General features: G+C 40.9%; 1 protein-coding gene across 9 annotated transcripts in view; it reads left to right on the top strand.

The window, feature by feature from the left end:
* The window catches only part of RERE (arginine-glutamic acid dipeptide repeats), a 465254-nt gene that overhangs the window by 278689 nt on the left and 159566 nt on the right, over positions 1 to 26999 (top strand). For 8 of the 9 annotated variants that reach the window (XM_017956872.3, XM_017956875.3, XM_017956864.3 and 5 more), the window contains one exon: positions 1451 to 1555. In XM_017956872.3, coding sequence (XP_017812361.1) covers positions 1451 to 1555 — 105 coding nt within the window. Of the gene's footprint in view, positions 1 to 1450; positions 1556 to 15491; positions 18953 to 26999 lie in introns of those variants that run through there. The other variant, XM_009187050.4, reaches the window with a different exon arrangement.

Raw genomic sequence — 26999 nt, 5'->3', positions numbered from 1 at the left:
GAGTCTCGCTCTGTCGCCCAGGCTGGAGTGCAGTGGTCGGATCTCAGCTCACTGCAAGTTCCGCCTCCCGGGTTTATGCCATTCTCCTGCCTCAGCCTCCCAAGTAGCTGGGACTACAGGCGCCCACCACCTCGCCCGGCTAGTTTTTTTGTTTTTTTTTGTTTTTTGAGACGGAGTCTTGCTCTGTCGCCCAGGCTGGAGTGCAGTGGCGCAATCTCGGCTCACTGCAAGCTCCGCCTCCCGGGTTCACGCCATTCTCCTGCCTCAGCCTCCCGAGTAGCTGGGACTACAGGCGCCCGCCACTGCGCCCGGCTAATTTTTTCTATTTTTAGTAGAGACGGAGTTTCACCATGGTCTCGATCTCCTGACCTTGTGATCCGCCCGCCTCGGCCTCCCAAAGTGCTGGGATTACAGGCGTGAGCCACCGCGCCCGGCCGTTTTTTGTATTTTTTAGTAAAGACGGGGTTTCACCGTGTTAGCCAGGATGGTCTCGATCTCCTGACCTCGTGATCCGCCCGTCTCGGCCTCCCAAAGTGCTGGGATTACAGGCTTGAGCCACCGTGCCCGGCCAGGGAGTTAGAGTTCTTAAGCCTCCCCTGCCTCTTTGGGAATCCTGGAGTGAGTGTGTGTGTGCACGTGTGTGTTTGTATTTGGAAGTTAGGCCTCACCACGTGATGTAATGCTTCTGGCATTTACACTGATACTTGGTACATGGAAACATTGCTTAAGCTATTCTGTAGTAAGTATTGTAGAGTTTTCAGCTGCAGGTTGGTTTAAGTGGTAGATGAACCTGAAAACTCTACTCTGCTTTATTTTAGTATTTCTATGGGAAAGTGATTTCTAACTTATAGCCATTTAAAGTTACCCCAAAATTTGAGAACTTCTTGTATATTGGGGCCCATGTTTATATAAAAAAGTTAAAATTTCTCTAGGTTTTAATTTCCAACTAACTTTATTTGTTGCACATTATAGGAGAAGAAAAATATTGGCCAGAAGTTGTATTCCAAAGACATGTCAAATATTACACATTTTAGCTTTAAACAGTTATGCTTTCTGCCTATCATAACATAGTAGGGAAAAAGGCTCTTTTTTTTTTTTTTTTATGATTTAGAAAGGCTTTAGGCTGAATTTTTCTTACTTTCACAATGGTTTTAATTTTTCTCCGTTTCTACTTTAATATTCTTTCTCATAGTCCTGTCTCTAGTTTATCTTTGTTGTTTCAATTAATTTTACTTTATTAGTAAAATGGTGATATAAAGCAGTCAGATTACACAGGTGTACAGTGAAGCAGTCATGAAACAGCTGAATAGGTAACATGAAGTGTGGTGTTTGTAGCCGATTCTCCATGCACATGGACCTAGTTCAGTGCTTCCTCTACCCTTACCCTCCAGGTTTGGTTAGCAAAAGCAGTGGAGGGTATTACTAATTATTTTTTTTCTCTTTTTCCCAGAGGGAAGTGTAACATCTCCCATTTTTCTGACATATTTGCTGCTAGAGAGTTCAAAGCCCGAGTGGATTCATTTTTCTACATATTAGGATATAACCCTGAGACAAGGTAAGTGAGTCACTTGTGTCCATTCATTGAGAACTCTTTTCCTTTTCTCATTTGTGTGTGTGTGTGTGTAGTTTATGCATCTGGACATACATACACTAGTAACATACTTAAAAAAAAAAATGACTCCAGAGCCCTTCAGTAAACTTCTTTGGAAGGAGTTGTAATTAATGTCTTCGACATCTAAAGTGGCTTTTTGTTTGCTCTTTAGTTTTATTCGGAAAAAGAAAAATGAGAAAATTTGGGTTGAAAGAAGATGGGATAAAGATACACTTTTAGTTGATCTGTATTTTGGATTAACTATTAAGCATTGGTAGATTATTTCCCTCATTCCCATTCTGTCAAGCCTTCCATAATACCATATTGAAAAAGACTAGGTAATTTTGGAAAGTTTGTTGGTTACTCATTTGTTTTGTTCACTCTTGGTAATAAAACTCCAGGAGCGCTCACTGAAATATCTTTAGTAAGACTGCTGGTATAAGTCAGACACATCTAGTTCTCAAAACATCTTGGTAAGATCTATGTAACAGTTTGAATTATTATTTTTTTTTAATGAGAAGCAGTAGGGTCAAGTAATTCAACAATTTTTATGTCTGTCATAGATGCTACTTTAATGTAGCACATGGAAGAATTTTTATGAGTGTATGTATTCATACTTGCTCTGTATTGATCATGTGACTGCATATTTTACTAAGGATTTTAAAAACAGGATATTAGCAGGTGATCAAGTAATATATGCTCTGGACACCCAAGGCATGTTTATACATGTGAAGGTTTAGAAAGAAATAAAACGTCCATGGCCAGGCGCAGCGGCTCATGCCTGTAATCCTAGAACCTTAGGAGGCCACAGTAGGAGGATTGCTTGAGCGCTTAAGCCCAGGAGTTTGAGACCAGCCTAGCTAGGCAGTATGGCATGACCTCCCCTCTCAACAAAATATAAAGTAAAAATTAACTGGATGTGGTGGGCTGCACCTGTGGTCCCAGCTACTTAGGCAGGAGGATTGCTTGAGCCTGGAAAGTCAAGGCTGTAGTGAGCTGTTTTGGCACCACTGCACTCCAGCTTGGGCGACAGAGGGAGACCCTGTCTTAAAAAAATAAATAAATAAAATAAATAAATAAGTAAAAGATACTTGGCTCAAAGAAGTTAGCAAAAGAATTAAATTAAACATAAAGGCAAAATGGGTATCATTTTATTGAGAACATTTTTCTAGAGGACTCTCAGAAACCATATGTAAAACTTAGAATGTTGTTGGGTAGTCAACCTAGCGGGTAAAAGGGAACGTTTTTTTTCTTGTGGTTTTATGAAGCTGCCCACAGCTCTTTTGGGGCTCGTGTTAGTGTATCTGTCTTCCTCCCTCTCTTCCTCTCAATATTAGATGCTAGATTCTAGACAGCATCAGACTGCTGCTAGATAGCATCAGAAGCTAGATTGTAGATGGTGCTTGATGTATGGGTAGTAACATAATGCTCATTGAAGAGTACCTTTTCTCCTTTAGAAAACTATGATGCTTGGCCAGGTGTGGGTGGCTCACGCCTGTAATCCCAGCACTTTAGAGGTGGAGGTGGGTGGATCATGAAGTCAGGAGTTTGAGACCAGCCTGGCCAACGTGGTGAAACCCCATTTCTACTAAAAATACAAAAATTAGCTGGGCGTGGTGGCCCACACCTGTAATCCCAGCTCCTCCGGAGGCTGAGACAGGAGAATTGCTTGAACCCTGGAGGCGGAGGTTGCAGTAAGCCAAGATTGTGCCACTGCACTTCAGCCTGGGCAACAGAGCAAGACCTCCATCTCGAGAAGAAAAAACTATGATGCTTGAGTTTTGTTTTGTGTTTTTCAAAAGTATGCCATGTTCCAATGATAAAGAAGCTGGTCAGTGGTAATATTTCATAAGCCTCTTATATTTTGAAATGTTTATTTTACATACACATTTATTAGCTTCCTTCTCATGTCTTTCTGTTGTCCAGGTAAATTGTAAAATGCTTGAGCTTGGATTTCTCTCTAGATACAAAGGAATTGGATGTTATTTTAGTGATACTGTGTTTATTTAATCACTTGATAGTTTTCCTATTGCACAAGTGATATTAATTAACTGAAGTAGCTTTTGTCTTTTAAGCTCTCAGGTTTGTAACAACTAACCAAAATTATTTTTTACAAATGTAAGTTACACATGTTTTGTTGAATGCTTATTAAAGTAATGTGTAACTTACCTTTGTAAGCCAGGCACTCACACAAGTTCTCTTATTTTTCATTGTGTATTGCTGGCCGTCTTTCAGGGCAATACATCCCATTGGGTTTGTTTTAAAATATGGGTGCAATAAGGAACAGAGAGACATGATGATAGCAGCACACTTACAGGATCTGCATCCTGAATCACTTCTCTTAGTGACCTTTCTAGTCACCACTGATTTTCGTCTACACTTGGTTCCCTATGTCCACCTTCTGCTTTGTGTGTTTTATGTGCTTGAGTAGTGTTGGGTGAGTTGAATTGAACAAATACTTAAGTGCCCATTTATAAATAAACTTTGAAGCAAATCTCAAACTTCTCACAGTTGAAGTGTAAAGGCCGTCGTAGACATTTGCAGCAGTGGAGCCAATGGAGCCTACTGCCTTGGCTTGCTGGTGTTATCCTGAACATTTCCTCATATCCCTGAAGTTTGGGGGAAGAGGTATAGTTCCCACAGCGGCTCAAATGATCCAAAAATGCCTCTGATTTAACAGAGTATAGAAAAACTGGCTATGCACAGCCCAATTCTTAGAATTGCCAGGGTGCATACCCTTGCAGAATTTACCTCTGTTTCTGTCTTTGTTTCAAGTTTGTGAGGGAGGAGGCTGTGTGATAAGCCGATTTCCTATATAGTTTTCCCCCAGTTTTAATGAGTAGGACTAGTAAGTAGTCATGGCTACATAGTGTACTGTATGCTGACTCATAGTGCCCTGAGTTATTTAGGTAAATATGTAAGTTAATGTGGAAAGGAAATGCCAAAGTTTTTCTGATTGTGTGATGGTCCTGTGAAATACTGCATATAAGAAAGTCCACTGGAAATTTAAGGAATGGTGATTCCATGACTGCAGGCTTTCATGACTGTTGTCTTCCCCTTAAATAATGCAGGAACTTTAAGTGAGCAGTTGAAAGTGAACCGTAATATGGAATTGTTTATTTCTCAGAGCTAATTTTCCAATAGTAGTTACATGTTGATTTATGTAATTTTCCATACTTTATTAGCATATTGATCAGCACTGAAAGTTTGGAATTTTTTTCACATTTATTTGCATAGATCCTTTTTAAATTTCAGTGTACAGCTTCATTTTATTTTTTTCTCTAACCTGGTCATTATATTTCTGAATGTTGTGTCTTGTCAGGGATCTGTTTTTTTTGTTGTTGTTGTTCCTGGTGGATTACTGCTTATTGAACTAATAATGTGTGATCGTGGAAAACAGACTGGCTGTTCTGTACTCTAGAGTTTGTTGCCTTTAACATTTGGGGAGAATGGATTTCTTGGTAATTGTCATGGAATTAGGCCGGGCGCGGTGGCTCAAGCCTGTAATCCCAGCACTTTGGGAGGCTGAGACGGGTGGATCACGAGGTCAGGAGATCGAGACCATCCTGGCTATAACACGGTGAAACCCCGTCTCTACTAAAAAAAATACAAAAAAATACTAGCCGGGTGTGGTGGCGGGTGCCTGTAGTCCCAGCTACTCGGGAGGCTGAGGCAGGAGAATGGCGTGAACCCGGGAGGTGGAGCTTGCAGTAGCTGAGATCTGGCCACTGCACTCTAGCCTGGGCGACAGAGCGAGACTCCGTCTAAAAAAAAAAAAAAAAAATTGTCATGGAATTACTTTGTTATTATCAGGTGTAAACTTATATTTCATTCTTTTTAATCTAGAATACTTATTAATATTGATAAAGCATCTATAGTAATATAGATCTATACTCTTTTATCTCAAATTCTGAAATATGAAAGTTCTGAAAATCTAACAAATTTTATGCCACGGTTGTTGCCAAAATGCATCTGATGGCTGAACCTAACCTGAACTGATAGGAGGCTATTTATATTTTTAATTCAGTTCACTTTGTGTGAGTTTGTATAAGTTTTACTCTAAAAATACTAATATGATAGAATATGGATTATTGCTTGAACACTGCTGGGGTGTTACATGCTGTGATATATTTGCTGTAGTGCTAAAATAAAAATTCTGAATTCTGGTAAACCTCTCATCCTAAGGATTTTAGATAAGGGATTATGACTATATTACTGCTAGCCATGAAATTTAAGTAACAAAACTGATTTTTTTGTTGGTTTGTTTTGAGACGGTCACACTCTGTTGCCTCAGCTGGAGTGTAGTGGCATGATCAGGGTTCACCACAGCCTCAACTTACCTGGCTCAGGTGATCCTCCTGCCTCATCCTCCCAAGTAGCTGGGACTGCAGGTGCGTGCCATCATCCCTGGCTCATTTTTAAAATTTTTTGTCTAGTTGGGGTCTCACTATGTTGCCCAGGCAGGTCTCTAAATCCTGGGTTTCAGCGATCCTCCCTCCTCTGCTTCCCAAAGTGTTGGAATTACAGGTGTGAGCCGCTGTACCCAGCGGGAACAAAACTTAATTGAGCAAAAATTTGGGGGGCATATTTTTTTGCCCAAGTGGAATACAGACTACTAAAGGACTGTGAAAAATGAGAGAGCCTTAAATCTAATGTTGGCCTGACTTTGAACCCTGAGGTAATTGGGCTTTGCTTTTGGAGTTTGTTTTTGACATTTCTACACTCAGGGAGCGTTCAGTTTTGCACATGTGAACAAGATTCATCCCAGATTTACTTCTGTGGTGAGCATACTCTGCAAAATAATGTCACTGTGTTCTCAGTTTGTTTGAAGGGTCTGATCCAGAGTCTGCCAAGAAACTTAATAAAGTCAATAAATTTCAGCTCAGAGGTCTTCATAAATAAAGCCAGTTAGGCCTTAGGTGCATTTGGCTAAAACACCAGTGTTGGTGGTTAAACTAAAATATAAAATAGATTGGTCTTAGCTTGCAAAAAGAGATGAGCATAGGGATGTGGTTATATGCCTCTCTTTACTGTCCTTAGTTGCTTTTTTCATTTGTCTAACATCTTCTAGGCATTTAATCTGCTTGATCCTTCCAGCCATCTGGTAAGATCTCTCCTCTTGGATCTGGGTGGCCTGGGTTCTAGTCTTGTGCTGCTGCTTCATCCTCGTGTCCATGGGTAAAACATGCACTTTCTGGACTCTTTCTGCATCAGTAAGATGGAGATGATGGAAGCTACCCTGCAGAAAACTTCTGTAAACTGTCAGATTTTTCGTTTCTTCTTGGGAATTGCAGAAGTAATTATAAATTTTCTTTTCGAGACAAGGTTGAAAAATATCAATTTTTTTTTTTTGAGATGGAGTCTCGCTCTGTCGCCCAGGTTAGAGTGCAGTGGCACCATCTCAGCTCACTGCCTCCTGGGTTCACGCCATTCTCCTGCCTCAGCCTCCCGGGTAGCTGGGACTACAGGCGCCCGCCACCACACCCAGCTAATGTTTTGTACTTTTTTTTTTTTTTTAGTAGAGACGGGGTTTCACCGTGTTAGCCAGGATGGTCTTGATCTCCTGACCTTGTGATCTGCCCGCCTCGGCCTCCCAAAGTGCTGGGATTATAGGCGTGAGCCACTGCGCCCGGCCTTGTTTTTTGTTTTTTGTTTTTTCAGACGGAGTCTCGCCCTATCGCTTGGCGGAGACTACAGGCATACACCACCACACCCAGCTAATTTTTGTATTTTTAGTAGAGAGAGGGTTTCACCATGTTGGCCAGGATGGTCTCGATCTCTTGACATCATGATCTGCCTGCCTCAGCCTCCCAAAGTACTGAGATTACAGGCATGAGCCACCGTGCCCAGCTAAATTTTGTTTTGTTTTAATCCTGTAAAGCATTAAATCCAAAAGCAAAACATAAACTACTTTTCAGGATGTCATGATTCTATCATACCGTTAGCCATCTGGGTGATTTGCTGTTTTATTGAGAAATGGATTGGGACTTTTTATAGCAAATGAATCTATCCCCTATAGCAATTAAGTTTTGCTAGATTTTTGGTTGTTTTTTTTACCCCATCTTCCCATCTCTCTGCTTCCAGCAGTTCAACCATGGGCCAGCGCCTTCTCTTTTTTTAACGCTATACTCTGGACCCCTTCTGGCTGTCTACGCTTCTTCCTGGGAAAAGATCTCCTTTCCTTCCTGTCTGTGAGTTAGGAGGGAAAGGAAGTAATGGTGAATGGAGTCCCAGAAAGAACAAAAGATATGATAATGGCCATTGGAGAAGAAATGGCTTTATCTTCCTGATAATTAAGCATGAATTTTCCCAGGCAGCTGTTCTTTTATTTCCCCTTGCCAAAAGAAACGTTCTTTAGGCTCCTGAAGTGCATTTAAGGACAGTGAAGAAGGCATATTATTTAAAATGGAGCATTTTGTATGGATGCTATCTCTCACTGTCTAATAATGTCTCATAAAAGTGTCAGCGGTTTCATCAGAGGCTTGGTCTGTACTGCAGAAACACCGAATTATATTCTTGGTTCTTTTGTGTTTTGCATACTAGTCCTCTCTTGCCGGTAAATGGGAAAACAAGTTGAGGGCTCAGATCTGATCTCCGATCTTATCTGGGGAAAATGTTCATGATCACCTACAGTCTTCTGCAGCCTATCTGCTTTTCTCTCACCTCTTCTCATCCTTTTCTCCCTTCTCCTCTTCCTCTCCTAGGGTATAGTTTTGCAGCAGTATTGAGGCTTATATGTTATTGTGATTATGTTCAGGAGCAGTCATAAACTGCAGGCGTTTGCAGGGACTATACTGTGTCTCCTAGACTGACAACCGCAATAATGTAAATAATAGCAAGAGTTAAGAGTTAGTGCAGGCCGGGCGTGGTGGCTCATGCCTGTAATCCCAGCACTTTGGGAGGCTGAGGCGGGTGGATCACGAGGTCAGGAGATCGAGACCATCCTGGCGAACATGGTGAAACCCCGTCTCTACTAAAAATACAAAAAAAAATTAGCCGGGTGTGGTGGCGGGTGCCTGTAGTACCAGCTACTCGGGAGGCTGAGGCAGGAGAATGGCGTGAACCCGGGAGGCGGCGGAGATTGCGCCACAGCACTCCAGCCTGGGCGACAGAGTGAGACTCCGTCTCAGAAAAAAAAAAGAAAAAAAAGAGTTAGTGCGGTAGTTAGAATACTGTGTGCATTTTATTTTTTTTTAAAACAGAATAGTTCCTTGCAAGTAGAGTAGAATTTTATTAACTGAATCTTTTGAAAGTATGTTGTCTCCCTGAAGCTCTTTCACACTCCAATATTTTGTGTATTTCCTGTGAACGCGGGCATTTTCTTACCTAACCACAATACAGCCCTCAAAATCAGGAAATTAACAATGAAAATATTATTACTGTGGTTTTCTCAGACCCCATTCCCATTTTGCCAGTGTCCCCAATGAAAACCTACAACAAAAGGCTCCTGTTTGGCAATATGGATTTAGTTGTCATGTTTGTTTAGTCTCCTTAAATCTGGAACAGTTTGTCAGTTGCTTCTTGGCTTCATGACCTTGGAAGAGAATAGGCCAATTTGTATTCTGTCCCTCAGTTTGCATTAATGTTTTTTGTTGTTGTTGTTGTTTTTAAATAGCAATGGAGTCTTGTTATATTGCCCAGGCTACAGTGAGGTGGCTGTTCGTAGGTACAGTTTAAGTGCACTGCAGCCTAGATTAAGTGACCTTCCCTCAGTGATCCTCCCGGGCTCAAGTGATCCTCCTACCTCAGCCTCCCTAGTAGCTGGACTACTGGTGTATGCCACTGTGCCCAGGTGTCCCTCAGTTTGCATTTATGGTGTTTCCTTATTATTAGATTTAGGTCATGTATCACAGAAATAGTGTGTTCTTTTTTTCTAGATCCTGTCAGTATACAATTCTTATTTGTCCGGTTGCTGGTAATGTTCACTTCGATCAGTTGCTGAACCTGGCGTCTGCCAGGTTTTGCCATTGTACAGTGTCTCTTTTTCCCTTTGTAATTAATAACCATTTTATGGGAGGTTGCTTTGTGAATGTGCAGATCTCATCTTCATCAAACTTTCGATTGATGTATTTAGTGGACTAATGGCCTCCTATTTTATTTAATTGTTTATAACCTGCTACTGTTGTTACTCATTTTGAGGTCAGATTGTCCCAGCATTCGGAGAATGATATTTTAAAACCTAGATTTGGTGCTAAGTGTGCTCATTACTTTGTGTTGTTGCTCTCTGGCCTTCTGAGAAACAGCGAGGGAGTGCGTGTGTTTGCATCTATCGCGTAGATAATGCACACATTTGCACCTATAGTTCTGTGTATATTCATAAGTTCTTATGAAATTCTCCAAGTTCAGTCCAGTACTACAGAATTTCTGCTACTTTATTCCCTTTTCCTTATTTGTAACATTCTCCTTTAACATTAAGAAACCTTATTTCATTATCTTTAATGTCTTTATTTCCTAATTTTCTGTCACTTAACTCTGCTTTGTAACATTGGGACCATTTTTTTTTCTCAACATAAATCTTTATGCTTAAGCGGAAAAGTTAATAATCTAAAACACCTGTATTTCAACTAATTCGAATTTGAGACATTCTAAAATTTACGTTCATTTGAGTAACAGTTCCCTTTTCCACTCACCACAGCTAGTGGTCTTTGTGTAGCTTTTGAGGATGAGCAGCTAGAGCGGGATACAATCTTTTTCCTGTTTGCTTTTGTCTGCCATCACATTTGAATTCTCAAAAACATTTACCTGAGATGCAAATATTGGAGACAGTTGAGAGTACATGTATGTTTAGAAAACGCAGCCTACTGAAGTTAAGAGAACTTTAATAAAACAGGACAAAAGCCTATTTTTCATTTGGTCATTTGATTTGATCATTTCAAAAACCCTTTGATCATTTCAAAAACCCTTTGTCAGATAGCATCTAGGAATGTTATCTGGAACACTGGAATAACACATAACTGCAGGACTGAGCTCCGGAGAATTAAGAGAAACTGAAAACCAAAGCAGTAAGCTGATCCTTCAGTAGCTCATGGTGAGGCTGGATTGAGTTCATTAACATTTTCCAACCTAGAAGGGAGTAACAGGGAAACCCATCTGTTTAGAGCTGGGATTCTGGGCCCTCTAAAATACGAGAATTCTAGAATAAGAAGACAATATAAAAAGTGTTCTCGGCCGGGCACGGTGGCTCATGCCTGTAATCCCAGCACTTTGGGAGGCCGAGGCGGGCGGATCACGAGGTCAGGAGATTGAGACCATCCTGGCTAACACAGTGAAACCGCATCTCTACTAAAAATACAAAAAAAAAAAATTAGCGGGGTATGGTGGCAGGTGCCTGTAGTCCCAGCTACTTGGGAGGCTGAGGCAGGAGAATGGCATGAACCTGGGAGCGGAGGTGGCAGTGATCCGAGATCGCGCCACTGCACTCCAGCCTGGGGGACAGAGCCAGACTCTGTCTCAAAAGAAAAAAAAAGAAAAATTGGTCTCATGCCAGTAAGCCCCTCAAGATACCTGGCAGAAGCATATGTAAAATTTTTTTGGTGGGTCACACCCTCATCCAAGATCCTGTAGGATCCCCACAGATAAAATATCCTTGAATGCTGAGCTCACCATCAGAAATATTGGAAGAAACCATGTGCCGTTAACTATGGTCAGATGAGACAAACAGCTAGATTTATACCCAAGAACTTCAAATACTGGAAACTTCAGAAACAGACTGTGTAAAAGGCTTAAATAAAATATCACTTTTATTTCTCTCTCATGTAAGCAGAGTTTGAAAGGAAGCACTCCTAGACTAGGACCTCACAGTCATCAGGGGTCCACCCTCTACTACCTTGGCTGCAGCTGTTCTCTTGTTTCAAGGTGGCAATGTAGTGGTGGCCATTACATCCAAATTTCAGCCTGGAAAAAAGAGGAAATAGGTAAAAACTACATACCTTCTGCCTTTAAAGGTAGTTTTTATAATTTGCATAGGATAATATTTTTTTATCTCGGACCAAAAAGAAAAATAAATCAGGTCGGGCTTGGTGGCTCATGCCTGTAATCCCACCACTTTGGGAGGCCAAGGCAGGTGGATCACCTGAGGTCAGGAGTTCAAGACCAGCCTGGCCAACATGAGAAACCCCATCTCTACTAAAAATACAAAAAATTAGCCAGGTGTGGTGGTGTGTGCCTGTAACCCCAGCTACTCAGGAGGCTGAGGCAGGAGAATTGCTTGAACCCAGGAGGCAGAGGTTGCAGTGAGCCAAGATTGTGCCATTGCACTCCAGCCTGGGCAACAAGAGCAAAATTCCGTCTCAAAAAAAAAAATTTTTTTTTTTTTTAATAATAATTTAGCTGGGCATGGTGGCGCACACCTGTAATCCCAGCTACTTGGGAGGCCAAGGCAGGAGAATCGATTGAACCCAGGAGGCGGAGGTTGCAGTGAGCCTAGATTGTGCCATTGCACTCCAGTCTAGGTAACGAGCAAAACTCTATCTCCCCCCTCCCCCAACCCCCACAAAAGAAGAGAAAGAGAAAAAGAAAAAGAAATCAGACACATACTTTACAGGTGAGTTCTACCAGTGTTCCAGAGAACAGAGAAAGTTGGTATGGGTACCCTGAGTCATTTTATGAAGGTGATAAAACCTTTACACTAAAACCAGGTAAAAAATAAAATAAAATGTATAGGTTCCATCTTACGAACATGAATATAAAATGTTTAAATGAAATGTTGACAAACGGGAGTCTAGCAAGGTAAATATGCATGTCCAAATTTATAGAATATAAGAAAGGCTTAATAATAATTTATCTGTTAGCATGTTTTACCTCTTCAGCATATGGAAGAAGAAAACATAGGCAATCATCTTTTTCTTTTTTTTTTTGAGACAGAGTTAAGCTTTTGTTGCCTGGGCTGGAGTGCAATGGCTTGATGTCAGCTCACTGCAACCTCTACCTCCTGGGTTCAAGCTGTTCTCCTGCCTCAGCCTCCCAAGTAGCTGGGATCACAAGCATGAGCTACCATGCCTGACTAATTTTTTTGTATTTTTAGTAGAGACAGGGTTTCTCCATGTTGGTCAGGCTGGTCTCAAACTCCCGACCTCTGGTGATCCGCCCGCCTCAGCCTCTCAAAGTGCTGGGATTACAGGCGTGAGCCACCACGCCTGGCTCATCTTTTTCTTAATCTTTAATTTTTGTGGATACATAGTAGGTGTAGGTATGTGGTATATGAGATGTTTTGATACAGGCATGCAATGCATTATAGACACATCATGGTAAAATGGGGTGTCCACCCCATCAAGCGTTTATCCTTTGTGTTAAAAACAATCCAATTACACTATTTTAGTTATTTTAAAATGTTCAGTTAGGTTATTATTGACTGTGGTCACCATGTTGCACTATCAAATACTAGACCTTATTCATTCATTCTATTTTTTTGTACCCAGGCAGTTATCTTAATGTAGAAGAAGCACTTTATAAAATTCAATGTTCTTTAATAATGGCAAGGGGGGAACTCTCAGAACAGAAAATTAATTATAGAATGAATTTCCTTAGTCTAACAGAATACTTACCATAAACCTACAGCAAGTAACACAGTTAGAGGCAGAGTGTGGGAACTTTTTCCTCTGAAACCAGAAACAATGGCAGGATTTTGATATTCATTAAGACTTGAAGAAGAAAATATGTGAGGGTTGGAAGTGAAAAAAATTAACATTTATTAATAGGGTGTAATTTTCACCATAGGAAATCTCAGAAAACTTTTGAACAAATTGATTTTTGTTGTTGGTGTTGGTTTTTCTTTTCATTTTTTTCTTTTCTTTTTTTTTTTGAGACGGAGTCTCGCTGTGTCTCCCAGGCTGGAGTGCAGTGGCGTGATCTCCTCACTGCAAGCTCCGCCTCCCGGGTTCACGCCATTCTCCCGCCTCAGCCTCCCAAGTAGCTGAGACTACAGGCGCCTGCCACCACGCCCGGCTAGTTTTTTGTATTTTTAGTAGAGACGGGGTTTCACCATGTTAGCCAGGATAGTCTCGATCTCCTGACCTCGTGATCCACCCGCCTCGGCCTCCCAAAGTGCTGGGATTACAGGCTTGAGCCACCGCGCCTGGCCTTCTTTTCATTTTTTTTCAGATGGAGCCTTGCTCTGTTACCCAGGCTGGAGTGCAGTGGTGCAATCTCGCCTCACTACAGCCTCTGCTTCCCAGGCTCAAACGATCCTCCCACTTCAGCCTACTGAGTAGCTAGGACTACAGGTGCACGCCACCATGCCTGGCTTATTTTTGTATTTTTAGTAAAAGCTGGATTTCACTCTGTTGGCCAGGCTGGTCTCAAACTCCTGACCTCAGGTCACCCACCCGCCTTGGCCTCCCAAGGTGCTGGAATTATATTTGTGAGCCCCCGGGCCCATCCAAATTGTTAAAGCTAATAGAGAAATCAGTAAGCTTCCTGAATGGAGGTGTGTGTGTGTGTGTGTGTGTGTGTGTGTGTCTCGCTTCCTGGATGGAGGGGGTGTGTGTGTGTGTGCGTGCGTGCGTGCGTGCGTGCGTGTGTGTGTGTCTCAGTTCCGTGTCTAGATTTTAGGGGCAATTAGTAAATGAAATTTAAAGAAACTGCTTCTGAACACTTCTCTCTTGATGTGAAGTCAGTACTAATTAGAATATCTCTTCCATGTCTTTTTCTCTAGAATTTCCTGAGTGTTGCTTTCCCCACCCCCGCCATTTTGGCTTTAAAATTTCTTGTTAATGAATACAACATTGTAGACATTTTTTATTTCTGGGAAGTAGGAAATTCTTTAAGATAAAACTTACGCAATTTTCATGTTACAGCTTTTACTTACCTTTGATAAGCATACATAATCTACTTAATACAAATTAAGTATTATAGTGGACAAAGTGGTTTTTTTTTAATTTTAGAAAAAGTTGATTTGAATTGTGTATTCTTCTCTCCCACTCAGCTCTCATTTAATCTATTCAGAAGTGCTAATCCTTCACCTGTTGTTCATGTGAGATTAATAGGAGGAGAGAAGGATGTCTAGGATCCAGAGATTATAGATATACATGGGGATCACAGGACTTCTGGGGAGGCCTTGGCAGTTGGCAACAGATGGAAATATGAGGGCGCCAGGGTGCAGATGGTGTGTACATCCCTGCAGGCTGGCAGTTGATGGGCTCGAAAATGTGGTGGCAGGAGTGAGGTCCAGGTGGGTACTTAGCATCAGTATGCAGGTAGCCTGTAAAAAGAACTAGGAGAGAAAACAAGGCCCCTGTCTGGGATGCCCTTAAGCACTGAGTAGGGTACCAGGGTGAACTCAGTGTAAAGCAAGGCTTGCTCCATGGAAACAGAGGCCCATTTCTAAAATTGGAATTTGTGGTTGAACGTAACCTAGTGGCTAACCTAATTATGGAACTACTTGGTTTCACGACTCCTTGAGATTCTCTGACTAGGAGGGGGAGGAGTACTGATCCTATATTCTTGAGATGGGAGTGAGTTTGGAGCTGGGTGTTAATTGACTTCTGTTTGTGGGTGAGAGCACCGTGACCTCAGGCAGAGAGGCAGGTCATTCATTGCCCCTCCTGTCAGCTCTCCAGATGCCATGAGAACTGATGGTTGTGGCCGGCCACAGTGGCTCACACCTGTAATCCCAGCACTTTGGGAGGCCAAGGAGGGCGGATCACGAGATCAGGAGATTGAGACCATCCTGGTGAACACGGTGAAACCCCATCTCTACTAAAAACAAACAAACAAACAAAAATAGCCGGGTGTGGTGGCGGGCGCCTGTAGTCCCAGCTACTCAGGAGGCTGAGGCAGGAGAATGGCGTGAACTCGGGTGGTGGAGCTTGCAGTGAACTAAGATCGCACCACTGCACTCTAGCCTGGGTGACAGAGCGAGACTCCGTCTCAAAAAAAAAAAAAAAAGAGAGAGAGAGAGAATTGATGGTTGGGGAGGCTGGTGGAGGTATTTTTCATTTGTTTAATGTATTTAAAATTTTTCTGTTTGGAATTTTACGTTCATAATTCAAAGAGGAGTTATGAGACTAGTACGAGAAAGAACCTCCATATATCTTTTACTCAATTCACCAGTTGTTAGTATTTTGCCTTATTTGCTTTATGTTTATTATTTTATTACCTTTTAAACTTTATTATAGATTTACTTTATTATAGATTGAGCATCTCTAATCTGAAAATTCGAAATCTAAAATGCTCCAAAATCCAGAATGCTTTGAGCACCAACATGATGCCACAAGTGGAATATTCCACTCCTGTCCTCTTGTGACAGATCACAATCAAAACCCAGTCAAAACCTTGTTTCATGCACAAAATTATTAGACATATATAGCTTATCAGATAACCTCTATCTCTGTTTTTTGTTGTATTGCTCTCTGTGTTTACCATCTTTGCATTATGACTCTCTCTGTGGTACAGATTGAATCTATCCCTTACATGAAATGCTTGGGATTAGAGGTGTTTTGGATTTCATGTTTTGGTGGGGAGAGGGGATTTTAGAATATTTGCATTATTCTGTATCCTTAATCCAAAAATCTAAAACGTTCCAGTATTTCCTTTGAGCATCATGTTGGTGCTCAGAAAGTTTCATATTTTGGAACATTTTTGATTTGGGATTTTGGGATTAGGATTACTCAATCTGTGTTTTCCTTTCCTGAACAATTTGGGAATGAAATACAGACATCACACCCCTTTCCCCTGAATACTTTAGTGTGTATTCCCAAGAACAAGAAAATTGTCTTACATAACTATGGTATGATTATCAAAATCAGAAAAAGTAACATTAATACAATATGATATAGTCCAATATAGTTCATATTCAGATTTTGCCAGTTTTTTCAACAATGGCCTTCATAGTAATTTTCCTCATGATCATGAGCCTCATTTAATTGTTGTGTCTCTTTAATATCCCTTGTCTGTCTTTGTTTTCATGACGTGTTTGCTCACCTTTCTTAAAGGTTTTTTATGACATTAACCTTTTTGAAGAGTTAGAAGCCAGTTTTGCCAAATGTTCTTCAGTTTGAATTTGTCTGACGTTTCCCCACAATTAGATCTCGGCTATGTAATTTTGGCCAGCCATACTATATGAGTGATACTGTGCCCTTTCCAGTGCTTCAGATAGAATTTTTTGAGGTACAAAATAGGAGAGTTGGGTGGTTCCAGTAAAGATGATTTAGGTGGCATCCTTGTCCCTGAAGTACTTACAATCTAATAAGAGACGTGCGGTTCCCCAGAGAGGTGCAGTGAGAGGAGTCCGGGAGCTCCTGCATTTCTGAGCTGCTGCCAGGAAGGAAGTGTCTTCAGAGTGGAGCTGGCTGGCATGGTGGTAGTGTGGGTGACTTTTCCACGAGAGAGAGCGTGAAGGAGAGATCTGGGGTGTGACCACTGGGGTATGCTGCCCCGAGAGGTGACAAGAGAAAGGGCTGTCTGTCTTGGTGGCATGGCATGTGAGATGCCAGCGCCAGGAAAGACAATGAAGAGGGTGTCCACAAAGGCTGGCACCACCGTTGGAATCCATTATTACAGGAGAAGGCCATTGGATTTTGGTAACTCAGGGCGTCTAATGAGACCAAAATCAGAATCCACATTTCTTAACTTGCTGTTACAATAACTGTTTTTATACTGTGCTCTATGTAATAGTTTCATGGATTTTCAGAGACTGATGAATTTATTACATATTATTTTGTGTTGATTTCTTCAAGTAAACATTTCCATATGAAAGGGTTAGGTAGTTTTTTTTTAACATACACTTTTGGGAGGATATTCTTTGCTGCCCATATTCATATTATTTGGCCACTAGGTTCTAATTCCATTACTTTTGCATTTAGAAAGTATTTTTCTCTAGACTGTAGAAACAGCAGTTTTGGGAATATGTTGTCTCATATACCAGTAAGAGAAAATGTTCTTCCAGCCTGTAGATACTTGTTTCACGTGTTAGGTCAAAGGAAAACATATTTAAGTGTACTTGGCATTTCTTGTATTTTGTAAATTATGTTATCGGCAGGATAAGAGTTTACTGAATCATAGTTTCAGAATTTAGTTTATTTCGTAGCATGAACGGGAGTGCTATAGAAATGGAATTGATTCTGCATTTACTGTAGGAATCTTGAGGACACTGTGTGTTCTTTTCAACAGGCTTTAATTTCCTGACATTCCATTACATTTCTGGGAAACAGAATTCACACTGCCCTTTCCTGCCCTATCTTGTCCTTTATAATTTTGGCGAGGTTCATGGTCTTCTGTTTCTTTTTCTTTTTGTAACTGATTAATAATCTGTAGAATCACCTCTTAGTTTGCAAGTGGAAACTCAGCCTGCACATCCAAAGCTAGGATTTCTTATGTGAATCTGCCTTAGTATTTTGAATCAGGACCTCAAATGAGCTTTTTGGATGCTCATGTGTTTGTGGCACGATGTTGAATCTTGAAACCTTCCTGCCTTTCTAATTGTTAGAATTACATTCTTCAAGCTAGACTTGATTGGGCTAGTATTACTTTAGGAAATGTTTTAATTTATTATTTGGGGAATGTTTTATTTATTATTTTTAGTATCTTATCTAAGGAAGATTAAGCTCTTTGCAGAAAATACAGCTTTCTTTAGCTACCCTGCCCACAATACCATCTACACTCTGTCTGTACCTGTGTGACAAGGCCAAGCACTCCATAACTTTACCCTGATTGGTCTTTTTCAAAATGTTTAGAGTTTCAAAGAGAAATTTGTGAAGTTGCTTCTCTTAAGTAGCTATTACTGTGTTTTTAAATGTGTTGCAGTATTTCTGTTAGTTGATCTTGTGTGTAGTCATTCATATCTGTGTCTTTTGATTCTATTTCTTGATGATGTTGCTTTTTAAAATCAGCATTTACCTTTAAAAAAAAAAAAAGGCAAAACTTGCTATTGTCTTGACAGAGCAGAGAGCATTTCTTGCTGAGTTCCTGACAGAGCAGGGCATTTAACTGAAGCCTCTGCATGGCTGGGCTTGCTCAGTTCCCTGCTGTTGGCTGTCTTGGATCCCCTTTCTAAGGCCCCACTTCCCTGCACACTAGCTTGGTGTGCAGGGAGAAGCTGCAGAGTCTGTTGGCTGGGCTTTATTTACGGAAACAGCAGGGTTGAGATTGATTGCGTCGTGGAGAGACAGTGTGTGGATGAGGGAGGGTCACAGCACATGCTCAGTCCTGTCAGTGTGAGGGGAAGTTTCTGCGTTCTGCGTGAAGGCTTAGGTCATAGCACAAGCTCAGTGAAAGCTCTCTGAGGTCTCTGAGACTGCATGTGCCTCCATTTTGAGTTGTTAGAGTAGAAAAGGGCAGAGTTTTAGCAGAAAGTAGAGGTTCAGGAATCCAGCTAGACTCACCAGAGCCCGTGTTAGTCATGGATGATCCATTCAGCCCCTGCAGGTAGGCTATCTTCCCCTGGCCTCACCGAAACAGTGATGGGTTTTGCTGCTCTTTCTCACTTCTGAAGGTGTTTATGAATCATTGCATCATTCATAGTGCATGTTCCTGAGAGCCTTTAATTCAGCCCTGGCTGGCTATGTAGGTGATATTGTGAAGCGTAAAATCAGAACTAAGAATGGGGACTACCAGAGAGGCAGTCAGCAGACGCAGAATGTGAAGCTTTGTGGGCCCCTCTGTCCCTGTCCTCTTTCCCTTTCCCTTACCTCTTCGGCTCTTAGTATAATCTTAACCTCAGTCGTGCTGGGTGTGTGTTGCCAAGCTTGTTTGCCTTCGAGACCTGCAGAGCAAGCCTGCAGGCCACCCCCTTGCCTTGTGGCTAGTATGGAATGCCTGGGCCGGAGAGCAGCTCTGTTTGGATGTTTTAGGAAGGATGGTAGGTGGGCAGCTATTGGTTGCTTTGAAGGTGGGTGGAACCTTGTTTTGATTGAGAGTCTGTTTGCCAGAGCAAATTATAATTTTTCTGATCTTTTTCTGAAGTCTGACATATGCAGGGAACAGTTGTGAATTATGATTGCAACAATATCACCTTAAAATGGATTTTTAAAAAATGAAAGGTTATGTCGTATCAGTTTTTACTTCATCTCTTGCCTTCAAAAGGAAGCAGACTCATCTTCCTTTTAGAGCTTATGGAAAATTCTTTGGCAATTAAAAAATGTATGCATTGACATTTATATTAGAAATTGAAGTTTAGGTATTTTGTTTATTTTTGTATCTGTTTTAGAATCAGATAGCATTTTTTGCATATGCGTATGTTGTCATGTGACTTGGAATTCTGTTCTCTTAAATGGAGTAAAAAGAGTAGTTGGTGCTGAGAAGGCAGTCATTGACAAGGCCACATTTCATGCCCACTGCCTGATAGCCAGACACTAGTTTCTTCTACCCAGGGGAAGTTGTGCTTTTTGGGTGTCCTGTTGCAGAGAGAGTTCACATAGATGGCTTTCACCATGGTTTATTTAGGGAGCCAGTCAGAATAAGATTTAGGACAAATTGAATTCTTACCCAAGCAGATATTAAATGAAGTTTTAAAATTATATTATTTGCTCCTTTTTGTTTCCACTCCTTTGTCTTCTGATAAAGGTTGGAAAAAATTTGAATGCCACCTAAATTTTGTGCATTCATGACGATGGAAGAAAGCATGTCATATAGAAGAATGCACAGCGGAAAAATCCTCGTAGGAAGGAGAAGAAATTTACTGTGCATGAATGCAAGGAGAAATTCCTTGTGTAAGCTCTTCAGTTGTGTAGGGTGAATTTGGAGCGTTGCATGGTCAACTCTTTCCAGGGAGGCCCTTGATTTTAGTGGAAAGTTTTTAGGAAGGCTAGTGTTGGTGAATTCTAGTCACTGAAAATATTACTGAAGTATAATTTGTTTTCTTACAAGTTCGATTTTGGGAATGCAGCTAAGGAGATGAATTGTCAAAGGATAATTTAGGGTGTGCATTTATTATTTTTGTGATCAATGTTTTCATCCATGTGAGGGTTTTCTTCCCATTGTGACCATATTTATTTGGGCATTGCACTGGGGAGTTTTGGGGAGGTACCCACTTTTCCCCATACCATATAGTGTTCCTTCTGGAACTTGCCTTATTTTACTCTGTTTAAAAGCACCATTGCTCTTCCTTCCTGCTTTTTTCTTTTAATAAAAGTATCCCTTCGATAGACGAGAGGAACTGGACACTGCACCACTTTCTGTCATGCACATGTGGGATCTGGGCAGGACTCACATTTCAGGCTCAAGGAACAAACTTATTGTTTGACTTGGGAGGATATTGCCTTTCTGTTCTAGATCTTTACCTCTTCTGAAACTTTCTTTACAGTTAACAGATAAAAATGTGAACAGGAAGCTGTGCTCACAGCTGAATCAGCTCTGGATCAGGTTCCTGCTGCTGGTGTGACTGGCCTGTGTGGGCCTAGTACAAATCTGCATTTATGGAACTTGGATGCTGCCATCTATTTGATGGTGAAAACTTGTGGTTACTGACTGTGATCTGTGGATATTCTGTTGTTAAGAGTCGAATTTGTCTATGTTTCAAATCCAATAAAGTAACTCATTAGAGTTACTTATTGTGTAGTATGTATTTCTTTTATATTATCCTGTCTTGGAAAAATATTTTTTGAAATGCTAAAGGCTTGCTTTAGGGCTTCTGTGCTTGTCTGGTGGAGGAGGTGAGGGAACAGCACATGGAAAGTTACTCTAGTGGTTGATGAAGTCTTTGGTCTGTGCAGCTTGAACATGGAAAAGATGCTAGTTTCTTTCATTTTGGCTTATGGTTCCGCTTCTGTTGCACTTGAGAGTATCAGGAAATGTTGGGAATATAGCAAGTAGATGTTTCAAAAAGAATAGAAAAGTTCACAAAATTATTATCTTATTAGTTGTTCTTATCATTGTAATAGAATCTTGAATTCGAATCTGAGGGAGCCTCACATTTAAAGTGTGCCTCTGTCAACACAAGTTTTGCAGTCTGTCTTTGGTTGAAAGCTAGAATGAACTTGATTGTGTTTAATTGACACGTCACTTTTTTTTTTCTTTTTCATTTTGAGATAGGTTCTCACTCTGTCACCCAGGCTGGAGTGCAGTGGTGTGATCTCAGCTCACTGCAGCCTCGACCTCCCTGGGCTAAGGTGATTCTCCTGCCTCAGCCTCCCACATAGCTGGGAATACAGGTGGGCGCCACCACACCTGGCTAATTTTTTGTATTTTCTGTAGAGAAGGGGTTTCACCTTGTTGCCCAGGTTGGTCTTAAACTTCTGGCCTCAAGCAATCCATGCTGCCTTGTCCTCCCAAAGTGCGGAGATTACAGGCGTGAGCCACTGTGCCTGGCCTGACACTTCATTCTATTTATTTATTTATTTATTTACTTATGTATTTATTTATTTATTTATTTTTTGTGATGGAGTCTCGCTCTTGTCACCCAGGCTGGAGTACAACGGTACGATCTAGGCTCACTGCAACCTCCGCCTCCCAGGTTCAAGTGACTCACCTGCCTCAGCTTCCCGAGTAGCTAGGATTACAGGCATCTGCCACCATGCCTGGCTAATTTTTGTAGTTTTAGTGGAGAACGGGGTTTCACCATGTTGGCCAGGCTGGTCTCAAAATCCTGACCTCAGTTGATCCGCCCGCCTTGGCCTCCCAAAATGGTGGAATTATAGGTGTGAGCTGCCCTGCCTGGCTGACACTTCATTCTTAATCTGCTTTTCACTTCTTCCTTGACTCTTGGCTAGTGTGTTAATTTATGAATTAGAAGACTCTAATATACCTAAGACCAGATATCTGTGATTCTGTAGTTATTCTTTTTTCCTGATTCTTTTCCTTCTGAATTTGTTTTCTTTTCCATTTTACTTTGTGTATTCGTTTACTCAACATATTCATACCAAAGACCCATTTGCCAGGTACTTTTTGTTACTGAACCGAGTTGTCTTCCACCAGAAAACCATTTATTCTAAAGCTGTAAGATAAACGTCTTACAGGATGAGAGAGAAGGTAGAACATGATAGCTAAAGGAATATTTTAGATGGTGTGTACATTCACAAATCTTTTCCTAAATAAGCTCAGATAATTGGTTATCATCTCTTCTGAGCAGTTTCTGATGTGGGGATGCCTGTAATCCTACCACTGTGGGTGATAAAGCATGAGTCTGATTTATTTTTCTTTTTGGTCTAATGAGACTCATGCTTGAATGTGCTAAAACAATTCTGAAGGATAACTAATCTCATATTGTATACTCTGTGATACTTTGAGTCTAAGGTAAAACACTTCATCTTAATTCAACTGGGAAAATTATAGATTATTTCTGTCAAACTTCTTTGAGCTACACATTTATTTGTGATTATTTGATTATCATCCCTATTGGACATTAAACTTTTGGGGCGGGGGCCAAGTCTATTATTATAGTCTCCATTTCTAGTATAGTACCTGGCAAATAGGTCTTTGGTGTGAATATGTTGAATAAATGAACACATCATCTATGGTAAGAGGAAAGGCTAGATTTGGAGCCAGGTAGTATGGTTCAGATTCCACCTAATAAGTGACATTGGGCAAGTGGTGACATGGGACAGGTTCCTTCCCTCCTCTGAACCTCATTTTTCTCATGGGTAATCTGGAAATAAATATTTCTTACAGTTTTTGTAAAGATTAGATGAAAACAGTGTGAAAGTGCTTGGCACATAGTTGCTTAGTACATTATTGTTATTAACTCAAAGGTCAAATGTACAGCCTCAAGGTCATGTAGATATGATTATCTCAACAACTTATATCTTTTTAAAATTTTAATTAAAAAAATATAGGCACGCAGGTCTCACTTTGTTGCCTGGGTTGGTCTCAAACTCCTGGCCTCAAACTATCTTCCTGTCTTGGCCTCCCAAAGTGGTAGGATTATAGGCATGAGCCACTGTGCCTGGCGAACATCTTTTTATTTTTATTTTCAATAGCCTGTTCAACTAAGACAATGCTAGGGATTGTTTTAGGAATTACAGTAATTAAATTATTAACCAGTATGTTTAATAACTGTTTACTGATCAATTTTCTTCTTACTCTCTTTGGGTGTTTATGTTTTTCTTTATACATCTTGGAGTTTTTTTAAAGAAACTCTACTTCCATAATCTATAATATTGGGTGTGTTCAGCATTAAACATTTCCTGCCGCTTTCTCACTTACACACACTAGGTGCGTGTGTGTGTTAGTTACTGCCTGTTTGTGTTCTCTTCCTATATTCATACCACTGCAGCGAGAAGGAGTAAGGCAATTGTCATGTTTTTTAATAACATTCCCCAGAGGGGACAAAGAAACCTTTAGACGTGTTGTAGACATGCTTGCTTGGTCCAGAGTCCCTTTTTTTTTTTCTGGGGGTGCTTCATTCAGCTTTGTTATACAGTTTGATTTCAATATGCAGAAAGCTAGCACCATCTTGGGTCAGGAGAGCAGTTTGCTGCTTTGTAAATGGGTTTCGGTCATAGTGGGTGTTTTTTTTTTTTAAGTTTGTTGGCTGAAGCTCCGTGTATGTGCAGGCAGCTTTGTTAGGCCGTGGCTCCTAAACTTTGCCACAAGCCATTACAGTAAATTTCCCGAGGAGTCTGTGGTGGAATGTTGTTTTATGACGTTGCCAGATACACGGTAGGTTACCACATGATGGAGGAGAGAGAGAAGGCAGATAAGACATTTAGACGGCAGAGCAAAGTCACTGTAGCACTTCGAAACTAGATCTTTCTCACCCGTTCAATTTTTTGACCAGTTTTTTTCCTGACATTACTCATACATTATTGTGTGTGGAGGCCATATTTACTGCGTCTTACCAGCATGGAAATTCTTATTATTCTTCAGGCAATGTCAGATTTCTAGTTCTGGACCCTGAATTATATTTAGGAGGACCCTGTGGGAGAGCTGCCTGTGTGGCCTGGAGTCTTCAGTAATGAACTCAGTGTGACCCTTTAAAAGAGTACTTTTCTTTCCTCTGGCCTTTGTTTCTTCTGTTAAGCTAGAAGATTGGATCAATGGCCTCTCGAACTTTCCATCAGAGAAAATTTAGAACTTTGTGATTTTGGATTTTGGACAAGTTCTTGTGTTGACCTTTGTATTTATTTGTGTGTGAATATGGAAGTGGTAACTTAAAGTTGACTAAATCTCTTAGTTTTTTCATTTTTGTTTGTTTTTAGTTTTATTTTTGATTGAATGATGAATTTTGTTCGTTTTAGGCAGTTTAATCAAACCTACTTTTAAGTTAATTTTGCTTGGAGGGCTGGCCTTCTGTCACAGTGACTTCACTAAGTTTTGCAGCAGAGCCCTTACTTGCTGTCTGTGGCTAAGCAGTAGTTGATTTAGAATACTGAAGTCATTTATTTATTAAAAATATATCTAATAACCATTGAGTTCTGCATTATGGTGACCAAAACCAGACTTAGTTCTTACCCGCATGTACTTCCAGTCTAGAGGACAAGACAGCCATTCAAAGAAATAACTACACAAAATAAATATAAAATCCTGACTGATATGGGTGGAAGGAGGAGAGGTAAGTGGTACTGTGGGAACTCATAATAGCAGGATTAGCTCCCATTCTCACTTACTGCCAGTATATAGGGTTTAATAATAATAATGACCCCTAAGCAACAGGTACTGTGTATAGTACTTTCCATAAATCATCTTTTATTTTTATAACAACCTTGCATAGTGGCATTATCAACTTCATATTATAGATGAGGAAACTAAGGATTCAGATTTAATTGTGTCCTCAAAATCACACTTAGAGCAAACAAAACCTTGGGTACTGAAACTTATCTTTTTATTTTTAAAATTTTATTAGCGACAGGTTCTTGCTCTGTTGACCAGGCTTGAGTGCAGTGGCGTGATCATAGCTCACTGCAACCTCCAACTCCCGGGTTCAAGTGATCCTCTTGCGTCAGCCTCCCAAGTAGCTGGGACTGCAGGTGCATTTTACCATGCCTGCCTGGCTGATTTTTAATTTTTGTTGTTGTTGTTTGGTTGGTTGGTTGGGTTGTCTATTTGTTTGTTTGTTTGCAGAGACTAGGTCTTGCTGTGCTGCCCAGACTGGTCTTGAACTCCTGGACCAAAGGGACCCACCCACCTTGGCCACCCAAAGTGCTGGGATTGCACACATGAGCCACCATGCCCAGCCTGATACTAAAAGTTTAATTCAGGTTCATTTAATTCTTAAGTCCATGCTCTTTCCCTGCTTTTGAACATCTAGACTCAGGTGTGGTTGTGACAGCTCCTCTCTCTCAGGAGTGAGGTGCCAGCGTCATGGGAGATCCTAATAGGATGTACAGAGCACAATGATTTTTCTTTTAATATTTATTTATTTATTTATTTATTTATTTTGTTGGTGGTGGTGTTGTTTCTTAAGGAGCTGGGCTAACCCACAGGAAGTATGCCCAGAGTCAGCCAGCACAATGATTTTATTCAGATATATGGAAATTTTTCTCTAAAAATGAATGAGAATATATGATGGGATAGAATACAACATTCGCATGACTTTTTAAGATACTATATTAGATTTTAAAGAAATTTCAGACTTGTTCAAAGCAGTCTTGAAGTACGTGTTCATGCTGGAGAAAATTGAGAAATCCAGCATGTAGCACTAGCCTTCCTTCTTAATCCTCGCTTTCACTCCTATCTCACAATCCATCTAAAAAGGTGATTCTGATAAATTGCCTTTTGGTTTTCTTAAAATGTGGTGTATTCTGTTCTGGACTCACAGACTTCTTCTGTGGTCATTTTCTAAATGTGCTACTAAGCAGAGTTTCTAAGATCTTCATTCTGTTGATACCATGTCAGTCTTCCTGCTCAACTTAATACCCTGTGGAAAAGATAAGAATGTCTGCTGTGTGACGTTTACCATTTGAAGGACAGGAAGAGAGATATCTCAGTGTTCTCATTCGTACATGACGCTAGCCACAGAGCAAGGGTCTGACCTGAGCCTTTTCTGTCCCAGCACCTTGGGAATGGGCCACAGGCTACACGGCTATTACGACCCAAGGCTTGGGGAGGGGCTGAATGAGGGGTCACGTCTTGCCCTTAGTTGCTTCACGGTGGTGCCTTCTGTTCATGTCTTCTTCCCATATCTGTATCCTCCTCCCTCATCTTCCCTTGTAGAATCAAGTGCCTATCTTAAGCAGTCACCGTGATCACATAGAGATCTTTGGGTGTCTTTGGTGAATGTTCACAGAACATTGCCTTCCTGCCCCTTCCCCTTTCTTCAGGGTGAAGGAGTGGCCACATCATGTTCTGGGCCAAGCCCTGTGGGTCGGGCCGGGATTCTGCATCTAGCAGGCATGCTCTTCTCCCTTTGCCTGCCATCACCACCTGCATCTCCTCTGCAAAGATGCTTCTCCGTTTTTGATATTCGTTTGCAGGCTCCCTGCTCCTTTCTGTCCATTCCATGTTTACTTCTTAGACTAAAACGTTTCCATGGTAACAGGTTACTTTTCAAAGGGAACATCTTGTCATTTTATTTAATCCACTGCAGCTGAAGAGGACT

The sequence above is a fragment of the Papio anubis genome, chromosome 1, assembly GCF_008728515.1.
Source record: "Papio anubis isolate 15944 chromosome 1, Panubis1.0, whole genome shotgun sequence".
NCBI lineage: Eukaryota > Metazoa > Chordata > Mammalia > Primates > Cercopithecidae > Papio > Papio anubis.
The sequence above is the reverse complement of the archived record's forward strand: the minus strand, read 5'-3'. Positions and strand labels throughout refer to the sequence as shown.